The 21340-nt window shown below is 38.7% G+C and overlaps 1 protein-coding gene across 3 annotated transcripts in view; it reads left to right on the forward strand.

The window, feature by feature from the left end:
- Positions 1–21340, forward strand: part of LOC307004127 (NLR family CARD domain-containing protein 3-like) — a 101173-nt gene that overhangs the window by 62298 nt on the left and 17535 nt on the right. For all 3 annotated transcript variants that reach the window (XM_079623081.1, XM_079623080.1, XM_079623082.1), the window contains exon 6: positions 4723–4896. In XM_079623081.1, the coding sequence (XP_079479207.1) occupies positions 4723–4896 (174 nt within the window). The remainder of the gene's footprint in view (positions 1–4722; positions 4897–21340) is intronic.

Here is a 21340-nt window from a genome sequence, read left to right on the forward strand (position 1 = left end):
CCTCTGGTGGTACAGGGGGAGCAGGCGGTGTGGGTGGCGCAGTGGGAGCTTGCAGATGTTGAAGCTGTTGGGTGAGCTCGGACACCTGCGCCACAAGAGCTTGAATAGCCCGACCCGACTCGTTCATGTGTCTCTCCTGGGAATCCATCCGTGCAATGCTGGTCTTGACGAATTCCTCCAGGTAAGACGAGGGTCCACTCGCTGCTTCCATCGCTTGGTCAGATCGTTCTGTCATGAAACACGAGCGGAAGCAAAGATGCAAGTAACTCTTTATTAAATGTAAATGAGAGACAGATCAAAGTCCAGGATCACAGGTGGGCTAGTGGCGCAGGGACCAGATGATCAGCGTGATGGTGAAGGTGGTGATGGTGAATCCAGTGCAGGTGAACATCCAGACGAGACAATCCACAGAGACGCCAAACAGGAACACGAACCGAACTGAGACCAGGACTGCAGACAGGAACACGATGAACACACACAGAGAACACCACACAACGATCTGACAAAGAGAGAAGAGTCCGATGTGTTGATATAGCAGAGTGAATTGACAGCAGCTGGTGCGGGTAATGAGATCAGTTGGCGCGCTGACGATCCAAATGAGCGGTAACGCCCACACACACACACCCATACACACAGAACAACAAATACACGAGACACGAAGGAACCAGTGAATTCATGAACCGTGACACATGCAGTAATATGCAAAACCATCATAAAAACCCTGACAAGGTTTTTTTCCTGCAGAATTCCTTTACTTTTACTCTTGATGCCTTAAGTACATAAGAGTATGCAAGATAATTTTGCTGAACTAAGGTTTGAAATATATGACTAGTAGTTTTTCCCCAATGCGGTATTAGTGGTTATTAAAAGTACTTTAGAGTAATAAAGTATCTCAAAATGTATTCCATGAGACAGCCCTGCAAACCTGTTGACAACTTAGTGTATAATGGAAATATCCACTCAAACACTCTGGAGATGATACACCAGCTGGAGGCCTTACCAGGGTCTCTATTGTGGAGCCCATCCCGGTCCAGAAGCACACCAGGGTCTCACGCTCAGCTTAATACAAGTCTACATCATTCTTTCTTATTTTATTTTATGTACTGTAAATGTAATTGTTTATGTTGATTTTGAGATGTTTGGGGGGAATAGTTGGGGGGAAAGGGTATAGAAGAATTTGTTTCATGTAGAAATATGACTGTCATCACAAAAATAAACAATGTCCAGAGCAATGAATTCTCTTTTATTTACACATTTAAAGTTGCATAAAAATAAATAAATGTACAGAAATATTTTTTTTTTCCTTTTAAAATAATATAAGTAAAAAAAAGTTAAAGAATTATATATGTATATATATATATATATATATATATATATATATATATATATATATATATATACATACAAATATTTATCAATCATTCTTTCAAGAAGAGAAATGTATTCTCTAATCAAGTCCAAAAACTCCTCTCTGTCTCGCCTTCTTCGTGCTGCCGATGCTGGTGCTAGTGCTGGTGCCCCCGGCTCCTCCTCACCGTGGGCACCCACTGCTGAACTCGGCCCTGGTCTGTCCTCAGGGATTGAGGCAATGAGGACAGGGGGGTTGGTGGAGTGCCTCTGTCCCAACACTTCATCCATGAGGACACACCAGGGCCAAGTTTCAACAGTGGGTTTCACTGTTGTGGGATAAAAATCATCCGGGCTAATCGTTCACATGAAACAATAGATTGATTTAAATTTTGTAAGACACTTTTTGTTTGGAAAGGCAATATGCAGGTGGGCGTGAATGATCCAACAAGGTCATGAATAATGTCCTAATTCACACCTGAGGAGACAAAGACCTGCTAATGCTGCATACTAATGAGCCTTTCATTCAGGTGTCACTGAGCCACAAGAAAGAATGCAAAGACAACACACACACATATATACATACATATACATATATATATATATACATACACATATATATATATATATTACTACAGAATTGGTTCAGAGTTGGACATCTTAAAAAAAAATGTATTTTTCCACAAACTGTGTATGCTTGCAAATTGTATAATATCCAAGGTAAACATTTCTAGTAATTGTGCAGTTAATTCTCATTCGTTTTTTTAGAAAGTTTTGGATGTAGGCTATCCTCTCCCCAAATTTGTCACTAATAAAACACAAAAATAATTTAAAGAGAAGGCTTATATTGACCTTTTAAGATTTTGTTTGCACCTTGTAAATTAGGTTTTGATGTGGCAGTAAAAACTTTATAATCTATCCAAAACGAAATGTTGTCTTTCATATTTCGTCTGTAACATATCGTCTTTTATAATATATATTAGGGCATAAATGTTCATTTGCAGTTTAATATGTTGCTTATACAAAGACATTTTATTTTAACGTATTCAGTCGATTTTTACTCATCTCAGTAGGCAATATAGATAGTTTCATTCACACACACAGACACGCGCGAGCTGTAGTAAACAACAACATGCATATGTGCCGTGCATTCATTCAAACACAGAAACGCGTCTTTTATCACGATATTATTATTCCTCACAGCGAGTGTGTTTTCCAGCTGTTGTGGGCGTTGACTGGTTTGCATGTGTTGCTTCAGATCTGCGTCTGAATAGTGCGCGCTCTCCATGGGCGTGTCACATTAGCAGAGTAATGAGCTGCCAGAACCATAATGAGAACGGCTGATCTCTCTCTCTTTTTATATAGATTGCATAAACAGAGAATATTTGTTTTAGTTTTGAATTAGATCATTTAAAACTACACACTTATATGATTATAGAGATATATAGCTCATGACTGAGTGAATAGTATTCGCTGAGTTTTGTTTAAGTTTAGAGACGTGCACTAGAAAAAAAGTTCACGGAGAGGCAGAAAGCACACCCTGTTTACTTTCTTTATTTTACAAAAGCACAATATTTTATTTAGATTTTAAGTGAACCCATAAATAAGAAGACATTTAACAGTTTTTTTTCATATTTCTTAAGCCTGTAGGACAAAAAATGACGGGAGTATTTTAAGTCTATTTTGCTGCTATGTGAAAAAAACCAAGAAAACACGCCGGCGCGTTTTTGGTCCCCAGAGGGTTAACTTTATTACTTTGTATTTTTTTTAAGTTGTCCCATTATTGTTGTTGTTTTTTTGCCTGTATTGGAGTTACCTTCCCCAGCAGATGTTCTCCAGAATTACTATAAAAAAGCAGAAAAGGGTACTTATGAAAAATATTAACACAGGTGTGCAATCTTTAAATTAGCGCATTGTTAACACTTTAAAATATGACACATCAGGACATGCATACAAAATACTTTAGAAATCATATTTCTGGATACTTAAATTTGGTTAAAACCTTTGTAGACATAGCTTGCATGACAGCACTACAAACACACATAAAAGTGAAACCCCATTGCCTTATCGACTGCTTTTCTTATTGTTTTGGGCTTTATAGGGTGAGTGATATTTCTTATAATACACAAGTGAGACAGACTAGTGCAAATATTATAATAAAATATACATTTTATTTATTTAGTTTATTTATTTATTTAATTGCAATGTAATAAATTTAGCTGTATGCTCCTTGCTCCCTGAAACAATTATTAAACTAAATATTAGCACAAGTTTTGCCTCAAACCACCTGACAATGCCACGCAATGGTGACGAATGAGTTAAGATGAAGTTTATAAGAAAGAAAAACTTTTAACTCAGGTTTCGCTAGCTATTTGAGTAAATGAAAACATAATACTTACATTTAAATGTGAATTTGCCGTCCACCACCGAACTTATATGTATCCTTCCTTTCACGGGGAAACGAAGGGTGCATTTGGGGTCGCTTTTGAATAAGGATAGCCTTCATCGCGCCTCGGTGACGCAATCAACCTTCAAATACGGCCAATCGGCCTTTAAATACGGCCTTCGGAAGATCCAGCCTTCACATTGGGACACAGCCCTTTAGTGTCCTGCAGCTGATACCATCAGGTCCACAAGTAATATTTAATTAGGAGATTAGTAATAAGTTATTAAGTAATAAGTCATCTCTGTGATCGGTACCATCAGGCCCCTGCTGATTTATTACATGTGTTTTGGTTATGTCCATCCTTAACTTCTTTTTGGCTATCAATCTTCAATTGTTTTTCTTTAGTGACAAAGAGACAGATTGAGCCTTCCCCTTTAGTTGCACTTTTTGGACTTTCTCCAAATGTCACTGGTTTGTCTGGAAATGCTGCAAAGGGTTTTGCCTTCTCAACATTATTAGCTAGACGCTACGAGCGCATTCTTCTGCTATGGAAACAACATTTCCCTCCATCTTTTGATGACTGGCTGAGAGATGTTATGAGCTTCATATATTTTTTCACTATTCTCCTGTATATGTATCCTGGTGTTATTGTAAAAGTTCAATAAACCGATTTAAAATTGTATTTATTTACAGATATTTAAGGGAAATTAAGAATTTATTAGCAACTATAATTCATTGTAAATTAATGCATTTGAAATACTTGCAAATAATAATTTATTTTGAAATGCACACATTCACTCTTATTTGTATGACTGTTAATGTTACTTGTCTAAATGTAAATTATATATTTTCAATTCAAAATAATGTCATTAAAAAAAGAAAAAAAAAGATTTAGATTCTTTTGGGAAACGCAGCCAAGATCAGTGTGTGATAGTAACATCTGATTGCCAAACTAATGTCACGTGGACTGTTGCTGTATGTCTTTGTAGATTGTCTGGCTGTATGGTGACAGAGGAAGGCTGTGGTTATGTGTCTTCAGCTCTGAGTTCAAACCCCTCACACCTGAGAGAGCTGGATCTGAGCTACAATCACCCAGGAGATTCAGGAGTCAAGCTGCTCACTGATAAACTCAACCATCCAAACTACAGACTGGATAAACTCAAGTATGTAGAGCATGAAGAGTTGATTAAACAACTCTAAAAACAGCATTTCAATCTTCACTTATTACTCACATTACTACATTTACAAAACTTCTTATTGAGCATTTACAGAGGTTTAGCTCTAGTTATGCTACGGGACTCGTGAATGTTTCATTCTGATTGGCTGACAAACATTATAAGGTGTGCAATTATTTCCAGTAAACGCACAGGTAAAGTAGTTCTACGCAGGTCTTGACTGCATTACAGTTCCATATCAGGGTCTAGCTTTATTTATTCTAGACAATAAAAGTTCTAATCATTTATAAAGTGCACTGCTGGCTATGATGTGACGAGGCTCAGGCTTGGTAATCATGACATGAAAAAACTCAAGCTTAGCAGACACGATGTGGAGAGGCACTGGTGTGGGAACCAAAGGACAGGGAAGTACATAAAACAAAGGACTAGCAATCATCAGACCTGGCGACTGTGGTGGGCCAAGCTCCGTGGCCACTGGATCTTGGCGTGTGGTGCCCCTCTCCAAAAAAACTTTTTTATTTTTATTTATTTAAAGTAACAATGCATATGAATGAACATAGCTTTTCAGCAATGTACATATGCCAAAGTTAGCCCCCAGGCTATTTTACATTTGTAGTCCCATGTGAGGTCATCAACAATACCTAGTAACACAGCTTAACATTTAATTTAAACATGATTCGACTTAATTTAAAAGACACTACAATTAACGACAACATATAAGAAATGCCACAATTAGCAAACAGGGCATCTAAATTGACATACTCATACATGACGGACACACACATATACACATACACAATAAAGTGCTACTCAAAGTGCATTAAGGGCATTATCAATTTCTTGAAGTGCTATTATATGCTGCAAAGTGCTAGATCTAGTTTGGTATACATACATACACTTATAAAGTAATACAAATAAACCGTACCCATTTATCTAAGTTACAAAAATGATCATTTGTGGGCACATACTTGATTTGTTTTAAGCCATCGTTTAAGTTGGTTCTTAAAACTGGGGAAGGTCGGGCTTTCTCTCACAGCAACCGGTAATTTGTTCCATATCTCTGACCCCCTTAATTGATAGTACATATTGTCCGAAAGCTGTACGTCTGTGAGGCACCACACAATCACCTCTCGTGCAGGCCCTGGTTACACTTCTGCCTCCGCCCGTTGTTTTCACTTTAATGTAGACACTTAGTGGGGGTGGCGCAAGACCATGTAGGATCTTATATATAGCACAGGCATATTTGAGCTTTAAGAATTTTGCAAAGCTTAGTAGGTTATATTTTTGTAATATTAAGCAGTGATGATATGAGAGTGGGGTCCGGTCTAAAATTTTTAGAGCTTGTTTGAAAAGTGATAGTTTTTGCATGTGTAAAAATTACTGTGTCATCTGCATACATTAAAGTATTAATGTTTTGGCATACTGTAGGCAGGTCGTTAATGTATAAAGAAAAAAGAATAGGTGCAAGTATGGAGCCTTGAGGAACCCCTTCTGGACATTCTAAATAGGGAGATTTAATGTTGTCAATAGAAACACAGTGTATTCTATTGGCTAAGTACGAGTTCATCCAGCTGATGGCTTGTTCGGAGAAATTGAAATGTGTTAATCTAGACTGGAGCATCTGATGATTGACAGAATCAAATGCCCTTTTCAGATCTAGAAAAACAGCACCAACAACAGGATGAGTGTCTAATGAATGTTTGACCCTTTCCATAAACACATTAACAGCTGTTTCAGTTGAATGATGAGTACGAAAACCAAATTGCATTGGATGCAAAGGGGAGCCGCATATATTTAGATGCTTTATTAATTGGTTTGCTATCCATTTTTCAATAACTTTTGATATAACTGGCAAGATACTGATTGGTCTATAATTATTTATATCTAATCTATTCCCTGATTTAAAAATTGGTGTAATTGTGGCCATCTTCCAGTCTGGTGGAACAACAGATTGTTTGTTTGATTGATAAATTAATCATGTGTAATAGGGCATACTAAAGACTCTTTATGCAGTTTAAAGAAATGTGTGTCCAATCCAAACTGATCCTTGGCTTTTGAATTATTTAACTCATCAATGATGGATGCCACATCTGGTTCCGTGATTTCTTCTATCATAAATATAGGCTGTGAGCAGTTTACAGGAGAAGAGACACATTCAGGTGTGATAAATAATCGAGATATTTCTTGGACAGAATAAAAAAAAAAGAGTTTAACTCAGACGCTAGAGTGAGTGGATCTCTCACCACTACATTATTCATTTTAAGTTCAGTTAATTTATCTTGTTTATTTTGTTTGCCAGTTAGTTTATTAATGCTTTGCCATATTTTTTTCCCATTCCCTTTTGCACTATCAATAATATTCATAAAAAAATTTGATTTGGCCTTCCGCATTATTTGTATAACTTTATTTCTTGCTGAAGTGAATTGTTGTCTGTCTGAGGTAAGGCCAGTTTTAATCGCCCTTTTTAATAATTGATCTCTTCTCTTCATTTGCAACCTACAATCATTATAAAGCCATGGTATGGCATTGTCATTTGTTCTTCTATGCCTCACCTTTTTTATAAATGATGCCATAACCATTTTAACCCAACGCATTCTCATCCTTGGGCGTCATATTCTGACGCTTTTGACAAATCGTCTACATCCAACGCACATGGCACCCTTTAGCGTCAATATGACACGCACAGAGCTTTGTTCGGTTATGGTTGGGTTTAGGTCTGGGGTAGGGTTAGGGTTAGACCGCTAGGAGGCGCCTTCTGGCCCATATTTATCTGCGTCTCATATTGACGCTAAAGGGTGCCATGTGCGTTGGATGTAGACGATTTGTCAAAAGCGTCAGTATATGACGCCTTGGGATGAAATCGGGCTGTTTTAACCTTGCTGTGGAAAATGACACTATTGTCTATAACATCTTCGCTTTCGATTAGATAAGCCCAATCCTGCCCATTCAGGGCTATTTCTAAATTTTGATGTTGACTTTTAGGGATTATATTATAATACAGAGAATTATTTGAAACAATGGAATTACAAGATCGCGTTTTAGTTCATTTTCGTGAAAAAAAGATTCCATTATGATCAGACAAACCAGTTAAAAGGTTGTAGGTTTTAATAATTCTTTCAGGTTTGTTTGTAAAAAATTAGGTCTATTGTTGTTTTGGAACGATTAGTTATTCGGGTTGGCGTTTTGATTAATTGTTCCTAAGTTGGCAACACGGTGTATCTCCATTTCTCCAACTAGGGGTTGGGCCACGGGTCAAATTGAAAATACGCGCTGCGTTAATCGCGCGTTAAAAAATATAGTGCCGTTAATATGATGTTGCGTTAACGCCTAATTAACGCGTTAACTTTGACAGCCCTAATATATATATATATATACAGGGTGTATACAGTAATAAACAAGTTAAATTTAAGACTTTAAGACTTTTTAATACCACATCTAAATAAAATTTAAGACCAAACTTATGATGGAAATACATATCAAAAGTGTAAATATACAGTAATCTTTCCAAGTAAACACACTGATGTTTGTTCAAAATGAACAGTATGGTAACATGACAATCAGTTGAGTTTAAGAACATTTAGAAATGTGTGTAATGCAAAAAGATAACACAAAAATGTCATTGCGGTCCAAAATTATATTTATTATTACAATATTTTCAGAACATTTAGGTCCCATGAACAAATGCTACAATCAAGTAAATGTGAATAAATGTGTGTGTGCGTGTATCAGGGTGTATACAGTAATAAATAAGTTCAATTTAAGACTTTTTTTGCCTTAACGTGAGTTTGGTGTTTTTTGCTTTGCACATGCGATTCCACCGCTCTGATCCCCATTGTCCCAAGTTGAAAATTCTTCCGACCAGTGTTGTTTTTGGGGCAGCCCTTTTAGTTTTAGTCTTAGTCTTTTTGACGAAAATGCTTTTTAGTTTTAGTCACATTTTAGTCACTTATAAACTTGATAGTTTTAGTCAAGTTTTAGTCGACGAAAACACAAAAAGGTTTTAGTCAATTTTAGTTAAAAAAAAAAGAAAGAAAAAAAGTAGGCTAGTCTTTAATAAATTAATTTAGGTTAAAAAGTATTGGAAATGGGCTTAGGTTTGATAGGTTGCAGCAAGTTGTAATTCATAAAACAACAGCTAACCTTAAAACCTTTGCATAATAAACTAGACTTTCTGAATAATTCGATTGGTTGGGTCCTTACATGCGCTTCGTGAGGCACACACGCACACTAGCACACACACGCAAGGTCTCTCGCTCCCTTTCTCTGCTGTGCGCGCGCTACACATGCGCGCTCTTGCTCGCTCTATTTAGATTTCGAGAGATTCAAATTTGCGGGCAATTCTGAAATTATCGTACATTATGGGATTTTTTTCATTATTGATCGTACATCTTTCAACAACGATTAGAATGAGGCATTGCAATACTTTTTTTTTTAGCTCAAAACAGACCGATTTCACGCAAAATAGGCAGAAATGACATGCATTGTGAACGTCAGACTTATAATCATTTTCGTTCCATCTCGTCTCGTCAACGAAAACTCGAAAACGTCTCGTCATGTTTTAGTCACCTTAGAGCCATTTTTAGCTAGTCATCGTAACGTTATCGTCATAAAAACAGGTGCGTCAACAAAATAATTGCGTTATCGTCATCGTTGACGAAAACAACATTGCTTCCGACACACAACGCAGTATGCTTCGAATCGTAAGCATTTCCAGGTACTGACCTTAACCAAGAATACTCGTTCTTTTCAAGCCAATTTTTATTGAACTTGCATTTCCCCATGTTGCTAGCAATATTAGCTACCTACTGTATCAACCGTTGCTGTAGAGGCTACACTCGCTAACGTAATCAAAAGCTGAGCAGTACGCTCTGTTACTATGGTTACGTTCTGAACTAACCATAAACAATGCAGCGCATAGACTCCCGGGAAGAAATATATTTGGCTGAACAGATTGACTGCATTTTCGCGGTGACATGAGAAAAAATATTTAAGACCCATCAAAATCTGAAAATAAGACAAAATAATACTTTTTAAGGCCTTATTTTCAGGAAATGTAATATAAGACTTTTTAAGGACCCGCGGCCACCCTGATATAAATAAAAATAACATTATGCACAGTGAGGAGCCTACAGGTTACAAACTTCACATATTAGTAAAATACAATAATAAAAAAACTCAATTTTTAATGGCTCGTTGTCAAGGTTGTTTCAGATCAACACCTGCAAATGACCACTAGGGGTCACCATTGAGACGGGTGTCAGAATGTTTCAAAGCCTCGACACAATATGGCACATTTGCTTGAACTTTTCCAGTGTTTCACGAAGCCTCGATCTGCCCACCACTAGAGGATCCAAATGCAGTTTTATTGAAAGGGTAATCCACAATCTTAATCTAAAACAGGCAAAGGTCATAAACACCGGGTAAGCAGTCCAAACAAAAACAGAGGAAAAACATTAATTACATGTAGCAACTGACGTATATTGTCTAAATCTGAATAATGTGTTAAGCTGGATTGATCACTATGAACTAATCAGCAGATATATTTTCAAATACGTAAAGCTAAGACCATAAAACCTAAAATTTTAGCATTTAGTAAGATCATTATTTTTTTTTTAATTAAAGAGATAAGCGCTATATTCATTTGTTTTTCAAAACTGTCCCTTTTGCATTGCTGTGTTAATTGCAGCATGCATAATTGGTCGTTATATGTCCCAAAAATGTAAGATTAATTCTGGGGGGATCCCATCCGGCCCAGGTGATTTCCCCTTCTTTACTGTTTTTAATTTTTAATGCTGCACACAGCTCCTCAAGTGTTATAGGCTGACTCATTTGTTCAGATTCACTTTGTGTTAATTGTGGTAGATCAATGTCATGTAGAAATTGATGACACTCAACTATATCTATACTATCCTTCGGTTGATATAAATCTTTAAAATGTTCTGCAAAAGTGTTGTTTATCTCTCTAGGATTTGTTACTAAGCCTTTTGTAAGTGGGTAACACTTTACAATAAGGTTCGTTAGTTAACATTAGTTAACTACATTAGTAAACATGAACTAATAATGAATTGCACATATACAGCATTTATTCATCTTTGTTAATGTTAATTTCAACATTTACTAATACATTATTAAAATCTTGTGCACATTAGTTCATGCACTGTGAACTAACATGAACAAACAATGAACAGCAGTATTTCTATTAACTAACGTTAACAAAGATTAATAAATACAGTAACAAATGTATTGCTCATGGTTAGTTCATGTTAGTTAATACATTAACTAATGAACCTTATTGTAAAGTGTTACCTGTAAGTGAATAAATATTATCAATAATAGCCCTAGTTTCACTTTGTTTGAGTTGTAAAGCCAATAACTTACTGGGGTCTTGGCCCATAAAAATTCTGCCGGACTCTATGCATAATGAATTCAGCCTTTCTTCGAAGCAAATCATTTAGTTTAGACTAGTAATAGAAATAGTTCTTTAAAGGTCCCATGGCATGAACATTTCCCTTTAAACTATTATTAAAATATATACAAGCGATTACAGAACAATCTCTTCCCAATCGCCCAAGCTGTCAATCATACAGCGCGAGTTTATCTGGACACTTGCTAAAACTCATTATGAAATCAATGACGCTGTTACACAGCACAAAGAAGCTCTTACTGTATTTACCTCATGTTTGCATTGGTGAAAGCATTAGTGAGAGTGCAGAAACTGCGTTGCAATGAAAGATCGTCATTCACACGATCATTAGACTGTCATCTTGTCAGGATCAAGGTTTCCTCTCTGTTCTTTCCTCTCCACTCACATTCTGTCTTCCCCATTTACACATACAATTACACCCTTCTGTTACATTCATTCATATCTTCCCACACGCACGCACACACTCTCACACACGCTTGCGCACACGCACATACACACACACACGCTCTTTCGTGATTATCTCTTCTTCTTCGGTAAATTTTATTGGCAGCTTGCAATCATTGTGCATTACCGCCATCTACAGGACTGAGGTGTGATCACTAGTGATGTGACATTTGAACCGAGGCATCGGAGCTTGTGTCGAGAAAAAATGGGCGTGCCAGATGAAGCCGCGATTCGAGGCTTGTGTTGTTAACGTGAAAATCACGTGACTCATGACAAACGAGGCCTCGGTTTGTGTGGATACGTCATCGGTTCGTTCTGAGTGTCGCTTCCAGATAAAGGGGGTTCGAAACTCGCGCCACCTTGTGGGTGTTGGCAGGAGTAGAAGCATGTGTAGTGTCAGAGTAAGAGCGTTAGCTCTCATTGTCATTATTGTGTCATATATGTGCTAGGGCTGTATATTATTGAATTATATCTGGTTAGAATAGTTATAGTAAATTGTTATTATTAATTATAGTAGATATTATAGGGAGTAGCTATATTATTAATATATTAATTAGATAAGATTATTTGGATTGTATTTTTGGATCTGGACTGGACTGCTTTTTGATTTGGATTGCCCTTTTTGATGTGTTTGCTTGTTGTTACTTTTCCTGGTAATGGAGCCAGCAAGGACGAGGAAATCCTCCCCTGTCTGGGCTCAACAGAAGCATCGGTATCCTCATTTATTCCCGCTGGCACTGGCATTTTTATGTTCCCTTGAATTCTCTGTTCCTTGTGAAAGGATATTTTCCAAGGCTGGAGAGGTTTTGTCCAAGAAGAGGAATTGTCTAAACCCCAACACACTTGAAAAAAATCTGTTTCTCAATAAAAATCAATGGTAATCCTACCTTCACCCATGCACCTCAAACTGCAAACTCCTCTATATCCAGAGTCCCATAAGCACAACACTGCACTAAAACTGTAACCATTCACGGCACAAAACCTCCCAGAAACAATACTTAACTTTTCCCACCCCAGACTATTCTATTGCAGTTTACTTTATTACACTCCCTCCAACATAAGCACTGCACTCGTTTAACTTTTGTTGTTCATATACTGGCACTATCCAAACAATTTATGAATAATTAATGAATTGTGTGTGTGACAGTTGTTTCTGCACAAGTAAATTCAGTCAAAGAAAGATACATATTGTATTTTATACCCAGGCAATGGACAAATGTCTGCTCATGTACTTTTATTATTGCAAATGAAAGGTTACAGATATTACAGTGAGAAGAAAATACATAAGTAAATGAAATGGGGGATCGGAATACGGACATCATAAGTCTGCTCAGGTCATTGGTTCAGAATTACTTAATTTGTCTGCTATATCGTTGCACAGTAGCTAGGTGTCACTAGTGAGCAATAATGAATGAAGCTTCGAGTAATGAACCTTTGGGTGAAGCAATGGGCTGCGAGGTCTCAGTGGTTCAGGAAGCCTCATTTTGCCATCACTAGTGATCAAATTGGGACGTTATCATAAAAAAAATAAAAAAAAATAAAATAATATTAATAATATATATATATATATATATATCCTACAGGATCAAAGCCCAAGCTTCAGCTGACGCTGCGTGTTCAGCTCCTCCAGCTTCCACCATTAGCTCCTCAACCTTCATTCGTGATTATCTCATCTCCTGCAGCCCTTCTCAATCAGCGTCTCCGCTACTTTGCGGTGACACCTGTCTCTAATTACTTTTGATTACCCTGTCTATTTCTAGTGTTTGTTCTCTCTGGTTTTTGTCGTATTATTATGTGTGATGTGTTCTCGTAGCAGTATATATACCACATTTTCAGAAATCAATACTAAAAAGAACTTCAGACCATTTAGCAGTTTACACTGTGGAACTTTTAGCTATTTTACTAGCACTCACGTGGATAGAGGAGGTTGGGCCTAACCAATATATCATCTGTTCAGACTCAATGGCATCATTAATAAGTATTGCAAATTGTAAATCTGTTTGTAGGCCTGACTTGATTTATGAAATCTTTCATAGTTTATATAGATTACAAAATCTTAATATTATAGTGTGTTTTATGTGGGTCCCATCTCACGTTGAAATAGAGGGTAATGAAGCAGCAGATCGTTTGGCTAAAAAGACTCTTAAGTCAGACCTGCAATGGACAGTTCCATTGAGTAAAATGGAAATGAAAAGTGTCATTAAAACAGGAATCAATAGGTTATGGCAAAGACAATGGGAAAAGGAGACCAAAGGTCGATTTTTATATAAAGTACAGAAGCAAGAGACAACAAGGAGGCAGGGTGGTTGGAAGCGAAGGGGAGAAACTGTGATCACAAGGTTAAGAATTGGACATACAGGTCTCAATCATAATCTCAGTCGTTTAGGGAAACACGCAACAGGACTATGTATTAACTGTGACAAGAGAGAAACTGTAGAGCATGTATTACTAGAGTGTGAAGCATACAGCACAGAGAGAACCATAATGTTAGAACAAGTCAAAGAACTAGGTTATACACAATTATCAATAGAGGGTTTACTTTCTTTTTCTACATCAAAACCATCAGCATGGCCAGCTCTCATGAGATACTTAAAAGAAACAGGTATATTTGATCGAATTTAAGAACAACCAAGAATATACAATATATATCATTTTTTATTAGTATTATTTTTATTTTATTTTTATCATTATGGGCTATATATATATATATATATATAATTATATTATGTTAGGATATAAATCCGCATTGAAGCTCCACACCCCAAACTGTTGGTGGCGGTAATGCACCAAATTGGTATGCCAACCGCCAATAAATGTAAAAAGAAGAAGAAGATGTGTTCTCGTGTTGACTGCTCATTTACCCAGTCTAGTCCTGTGCCTCAGACCGCGTTCATTGTACCTCCAGTCTGCGAGCCTTCTGCTGTGGTGAGCCTTTAAAGGTCCTCTGCCCTGTCGTCAAGGATCCCTGCTCTTTTGAGGATTTGTTTTCAGTTTTCCTTTTATTTTTATGTGCCTGAAGTATGCCACCTCTTTGGTGAGAGTTTTCTTTGTTACTCGTGGGAGCTGTTTCAGCCTGCTTTTGTTCTTCATTAAAATACTTTTTGCTGCATTCCCTCTGCTTTTGGATCTTATTACGTCCCGTGACACATCTGCTATATGCTCATCACTGCAACCTTTTATGTGAAGGGAATAGATCTAAATACTTTAAAAACTACTCACGATTCGTTAATCTCGATAGCTGTTATAGTAAAAGTTTTCGAGAGAGTTCCACATGTAATGCTGGCTATTTCATATGCAAGCATGTCAGCCAATCACAGCAGTGTGCATTTACACTGAAGTCTCACAGCCAATCACAGCAGTGTGCATTTACACTGAAGTCTCACACAGACACGCCCCTTCAAACAGAGCGTTCAAATCAGAGGCTAAAATCAGGCTAGGTATATAAGTTCATACTAACATTATGAGGGCACCCCAGGAAACATTATAATAAAATAATCCATGCCATGGGACCTTTAATACATTTCAGGGAACTACACTAACCTTTTCCACTGGTGGCACTTGCGCTACTAACTTTTTCAGTTACTGGCGCAAAACATGATTTGGTCGCACAAATTATTAATAGTAAGCTGCTCTGGATAATAATAAACAATAATGAAACTGTATTGCATACAGATGTGCTTTTTATTTTATTTGCCATCTTTAAAACCACATGCATTGTTTTCTTTAATTAGGGAGATAGATAGATAGATAGATAGATAGATAGATAGATAGATAGATAGATAGATAGATAGATAGATAGATAGATAAATTGTCCACTGGGGAAAGTGGTTTTCATAGTAAACCTTTCTTCATCAGCTACGGAATCATGGTATTCATGCATATGCCTTTTAGTTTTTTTTTTTAAGTTTTTTTTTATTTTAAATTTTTATTTTTTATTTTTTATAAAATAATATGATGTATGTCTCAACCATTCAGAAAGCTGCAAGAAATTACATTTGCACTGAACTACTTTCCATTTCCACGTAGGTTATAACCGACATCTGTAGCTTGTCAGATGCAATTAAATGGATGGAAATAAAATGCCCCATCACAATGCGTAATGACGCACAATTGCTGATCTTGTCCAACCATTTCTTTTTTATTTCGGCCACGGTCCGAGGTTGTGAGGCTACAGCATTTACGGCGTCTGCAACCTTTTGCCACTCAAGTGCCTTTTTGGCATTAGTAATGCCCACACTGTGCCCTCCAAACAACATTTTTCTCCTCTTTTCCACCTCGCCAACGATAACTTCTACTTCACATTGAGTGAAGATATGTTTTTTTTATTTCCTCTCTGTGTTTGCCATGATTTCGCAATCGATGAATATTAACTTGTGGGCGTTTCACGGACTATTTATGGGCAACTATGGGCGTGACATGAAGCCGCAAAAGCTGCGCTACATTTAGAATTGATTGTGATTTATAAAGGGAAAACTGCGTAGGATGTGCGTGCGCACGGTTTTATAAATCCGAAAATTTCTGTGCGTACGCACGTCCTATGTTTCATCCGCACGCCACTTCTGACGCAAATCCTACGCAAAGTTTTATAAATGAGGCCCCTGAACTCTTAAGGAAAAATAAAATAAATATAATCCATAAAATAATATAATAAAAGATTTTCAGCAGCTATTGACTTTTCGGTATCGGGATATGTACCTGTTTCTACACTGCGCATGCTTCATACTGTCATTGTGAAGCTTCACATTGTGAAGCGCGGGGCTGAAGCCAACTTGATGTGTTGAATGCTCAGAGCATGTTATAAAACGTATTCTTAAAATGCACATTTCTGTTTTAATAAATGCTCATAGTAAATCATAGCATATTGCCTAAAACATAAGGTAGGTACAAAAATAATCAGTGATACATGGCATTTCAAAAGGTCGCATATGGTTCCCTGCATTTTCAACAGATCATAATAATTTTTTCTTTAACTTTATCTCTTTGGAGAGACAAATTTGTTCTAATTCCTCAATTTGTAACTTTCATACTTTTTTTTTTATTTGATGAAAAGGAGATAGAGAAATCTCTAATAAATCCTTTTGTGGCCATCCATACCATCATGTGATTATCCACGCTATTAAGGTTTATGTTCAAAAAGTCCATCCATCTTCTTCCGCTTATCCGGGGCTGGGTCGTGGGGGCAGCAGTCTAAGCAGAGATGCCCAGACTTCCTTCTCCCTAGACACTTCCTCCAGCTCTTCCGGGGGGACACCGAGGCGTTCCCAGGCCAGCCGGGAGACATAGTCTCTCCAGCGTGTCCTAGGTCTTCCCCGGGGTCTCCTCCCGGTGGGACGCACCCGGAACACCTTCCCGGGAAGGGGTCCAGGAGGCATCCGGAACAGATGCCCGAACCACCTCAGCTGACCCCTCTCGATGTGGAGGAGCAGCGGCTCTACTCTGAGCTCTTCCCGAGTGACCGAGCTTCTCATCCTATCTCTAAGGGATCGCCCAGCCACCCTGCGGAGAAAGCTCATTTCGGCCGCCTGTATCCGGGATCTTCTCCTTTCTGTCATGACCCAAAGCTCATGACCATAGGTGAGAGTAGGAACGTAGATTGACCGGCATTACTGCGGAAGCTGCACCGATCCGTCTGTCAATCTCCCGTTCCATCCTTCCCTCACTCGTGAACAAAACCCCAAGATACTTAAACTCCTCCACTTGAGGCAGGAACTCTCCACCAACCCTGAAGTAGGCAAGCCAACTTTGGCCTCGGATTTGGAGGTGCTGATTCTCATCCCAGCCGCTTCACACTCTGCTGCAAACCGTCCTAGTGCATGCTGAAGTTCCTGGTCTGAAGGGGCCAACACGACAACATCATCTGCAAAGAGCAGAGACAAAAACGAAACCCTCCGGCCCCTGGCTGCGCCTAGAAATTCTGTCCATAAAAATTATGAACAGAACCAGCGACAAAGGGCAGCCCTGCCGGAGTCCAACATGCACCGGGAAGAAGTCTGACTTACTGCCGGCAACGCGAACCAAGCTCCTGCTTCAGTCGTACAGGGACCGGACAGCCCTTAGCAAAGGACCCCGGACCCCATACTCCCGGAGCACCCTCCACAGGCCGCCACGAGGGACACAGTCGAATGCCTTCTCCAAATCCACAAAGCACATGTGGATTGGTTGGACAAACTCCCATGAACCCTCCAGCACCCTGTAGAGGGTATAGAGCTGGTCCAGTGTTCCACGAAAACCGCACTGTTCCTCCTGAATCGGAGGTTCTACTATCGGCCGTATTGTCCTCTCCAGTACCCTGGCATAGTCTTTCCCAGGGAGGCTGAGAAGTGTGATCCCCCTGTAGTTGGAACACACCCTCCGGTCCCCCTTCTTAAAAAGAGGGACCACCACCCCAGTCTGCCATCCCAGAGGCACTGTCCCCGACCGCCATGCGATGCTGCAGAGGCGTGTCAGCCAAGACAGCCCCGCAACATCCAGAGACTTGAGGTACTCGGGGCGGATCTCATATCTCTAGTTGGAACCTCTCAACCTCACACACAATCTCAGGCTCCTTCCCCGCCAGCGAGGTGATGTTCCACGTCCCTAGAGCTAGTTTCCGCGTCCAGGGATCGGGTTGTCGAGGCCCCCGCCTTCGACTGCTGCCCGATCCTCTCAGCACCGACCCATTACGGTCCCTTCTGTAGGTGGTGAGCCCACCGGCCGGGCCTGGCTCCAGGGTGGGGCCCCGGCTGCGCCATACCAGGCAACGTCACGGTCCTCGATTGAATTTTCCTCATAAAGGGTTTTTTGAACAACTCTTAGTCTGACCCGTCGCCTATGACCTGTTTGCCTTGGGAGACCCTACCACGTTAAGGTGGCAGTTCAAGGAGGGGTGTTCAAAAAGTCTTTCAACTTATTTTTTAAATCTGTTAAAAACCCAAAATCCTGTAGAAGAGATATATTAAATTGTCATCTTGGAGATCTATATCATGATAGCAGTAAATAAACTTGGTCAGCAGTGGGTTGTGGTCAGATATTACAGCAGGAATGATTGTGATGCTGCCTCAAAGAAAAGAAAGTGTAATCTCCAACCAATGGATTCTGAACATGCCATACATCCATGAGATTAAGGGTTTGCATAAAGGATTTAAAATGTACTGATATTATCTCTTGTGATTTGGAAAATATAGTAGTGAATTTATCAGGCATCAAATCTGCAAGTGCATTCATGTCTCCTCCAATAATAAGTGCATACTCATTTAAAGGACAATTCGGTGAAAAATTAACCTAGGGGTTAACCCATGCACAACTCTCCACTGAAGGTCTTCAGACCTTTTTTCAATAGGAGGCTTGTACAAGGCCCTCCAGCAACCCTTCGGGGAAGAGCCTGATCTGAATAGCTCTTGCCATTTTGACTCTTTAACTCCTCCTAAAGAGTGAGAGTGTGAAACTTTTACACATGTGACGTACAGTGCTTTCTTCTCAGTTTTACTGAAACGGTCCAGTACAGGTGTCTTGAAGGTCAACAAAGACCCCTCCTTTTTTTTTTTTTTTTTGAAAATACATATTTTTTTATTCACATACACACTCATATGCACTTGAAATAAAACAAATAACACAGATCATTTCTTCAAAAATACCCACAGCCGGAATTATTCTTAATTCAGGAAAAGTTAAATACATATCTTCCTTAGTTGTTTCCACACTGCATTTAAATTCCATCAATAGACTCAAGAATTTCATTTAACAGTCTTTGTGTCCGACGAATTGATCTTATTCCAATCTTGGAGGCTAGCATTTCAGGAGACATCCATCCATCTGAAGTTATTAAATGTCCAATCTTTACCACTCCTGTAGCCTTTAGAAGATTCCTCATCAATGGTGATTTTAAAATCGCTGAGTCCACTATAGAATCGTGCATTATGGGTTCCTCCCTTGACCAGAGACCTCCCTCATCCATGATGTCTCTTGAGATATTAAAAGTCCTCCAGGCTTTGAACACTGAATGGTAAAAGTAAGTTAGTCCAGTCAAATCAACATTTTGAAAATCCAGGAGGAACAAATGTTTATCCAGCCCCATCCTTCCGGCTCTTCTAAGGAGGTGCACAAGCTACTCCAGACCAGCTTACATCCACTCCGTAGAGGAATCTTTTTACTGTCTGTAGTCTGAAAGTCTTAATTCTGCTTTTTATATCCACTAGTCCTTGTCCACCTTCTTGTCTGGGCAGAAACAAAGTTGATGCTTTTGTCCAGTGGTTGCCGGACCAAAAAAGTCTGTTATGCATTTTTTGATTTTTTTTAACCAAATCTTTGGGAGGTTCTAGAATGTTCATTTTGTGCCATAGCGTTGAGGCTACAAGGTTGTTGCAAACCAGGGGTCAGTTCTTCGTACGTTGCTTAAAACATCCGAGATCAAACGAGACATCCAGATGATATAATCGGCCTAATCATGATCTGGCTAATTGGGTTTTTCGAACACACCTGCCGGTTATGATTAGTATAGCTGGATTGAGTTATCTGAGATAATTGCGCGTGCATGCGCTGGTTTAAAAGGGGATATGTATCGATAGTAGAAACATTGATCAGCAACGCTGCTATTGGCTGCTCACCGTGGCCAAAGAGCACGCACAGTTTTTCTCCGCAGGAGAGCAAAAGCTAGTAGTCGAAGTTTATGCGGAATTTTAATGTTAAATGAAAACGCCAGGGAACACATCAAAGTCTGTAAAAGCCAGGAGATGGGGCTGGCAAATAGTAGCAAACAAATTAAATTCAATAATGGGGACCATGTTAAATGTTTCCATCACTTGTTACAGTATATACATTTTTGTATTTTAATTTAATTTCATAATTACTTTGTTCATTGTAATGTCAGAGCCACCACCCACTAGAACATTGGAACAAGTAAAAGTGAAAATGGTAATCTTTACTAAGCTACTTATACTGGTCTCTTTTAAAAATACACCATTAAATGATGTGCATGTGTTGTTCATGTGCAGCAACCAAGAAAAAGGCTATACAAATTTTAATAAAAAACAGGTGGTGGTCCTGCACCCCCACTTACTCCCCGACAGAAGGGCTGGCCCTTGGGTTGAATGTGAATTGACCCTATTGTGGGGGGCATCTCTTCCTTAGACCCACGGCAGGGACCAGTAGCAGCAACAGCTTCATTACTGGTAAATGAGCTTTTAATTATCTTAGTACACTGTAAAATAATTTGTTGCTGCATTAAATTAAGTAGGCCTATTATCCAAATGGCTGGTCTAAAGCCTGAATTGCTTTACTTTATGAAAGTAAAGCATAAAGTAAAGCACCCCCCCCCCCCCCCCCACCCACACACACACACACACAAAATAACGACAGGGTGCTATCCGTTCCTATGTAATAAAACTGGCACTATAGAGTTGCTTTAAAGGAACTTCAGAGTAATTGCTAATATATTATTTCACACAGAGTACTATTGCTGACCTTGCATAATATATCTTATTGCAGGCAAAAGATTGTTTGATCACTGGCTTTTCTTTACAAAGAATAATTGAAATAAAAAAGGAACTAAGCTTATTTGTCTTGACTTTTATTAAACATTTAGTGAAT

The sequence above is a fragment of the Phoxinus phoxinus genome, assembly GCF_949152265.1.
Source record: "Phoxinus phoxinus genome assembly, chromosome: 9".
Classification (NCBI taxonomy): domain Eukaryota; kingdom Metazoa; phylum Chordata; class Actinopteri; order Cypriniformes; family Leuciscidae; genus Phoxinus; species Phoxinus phoxinus.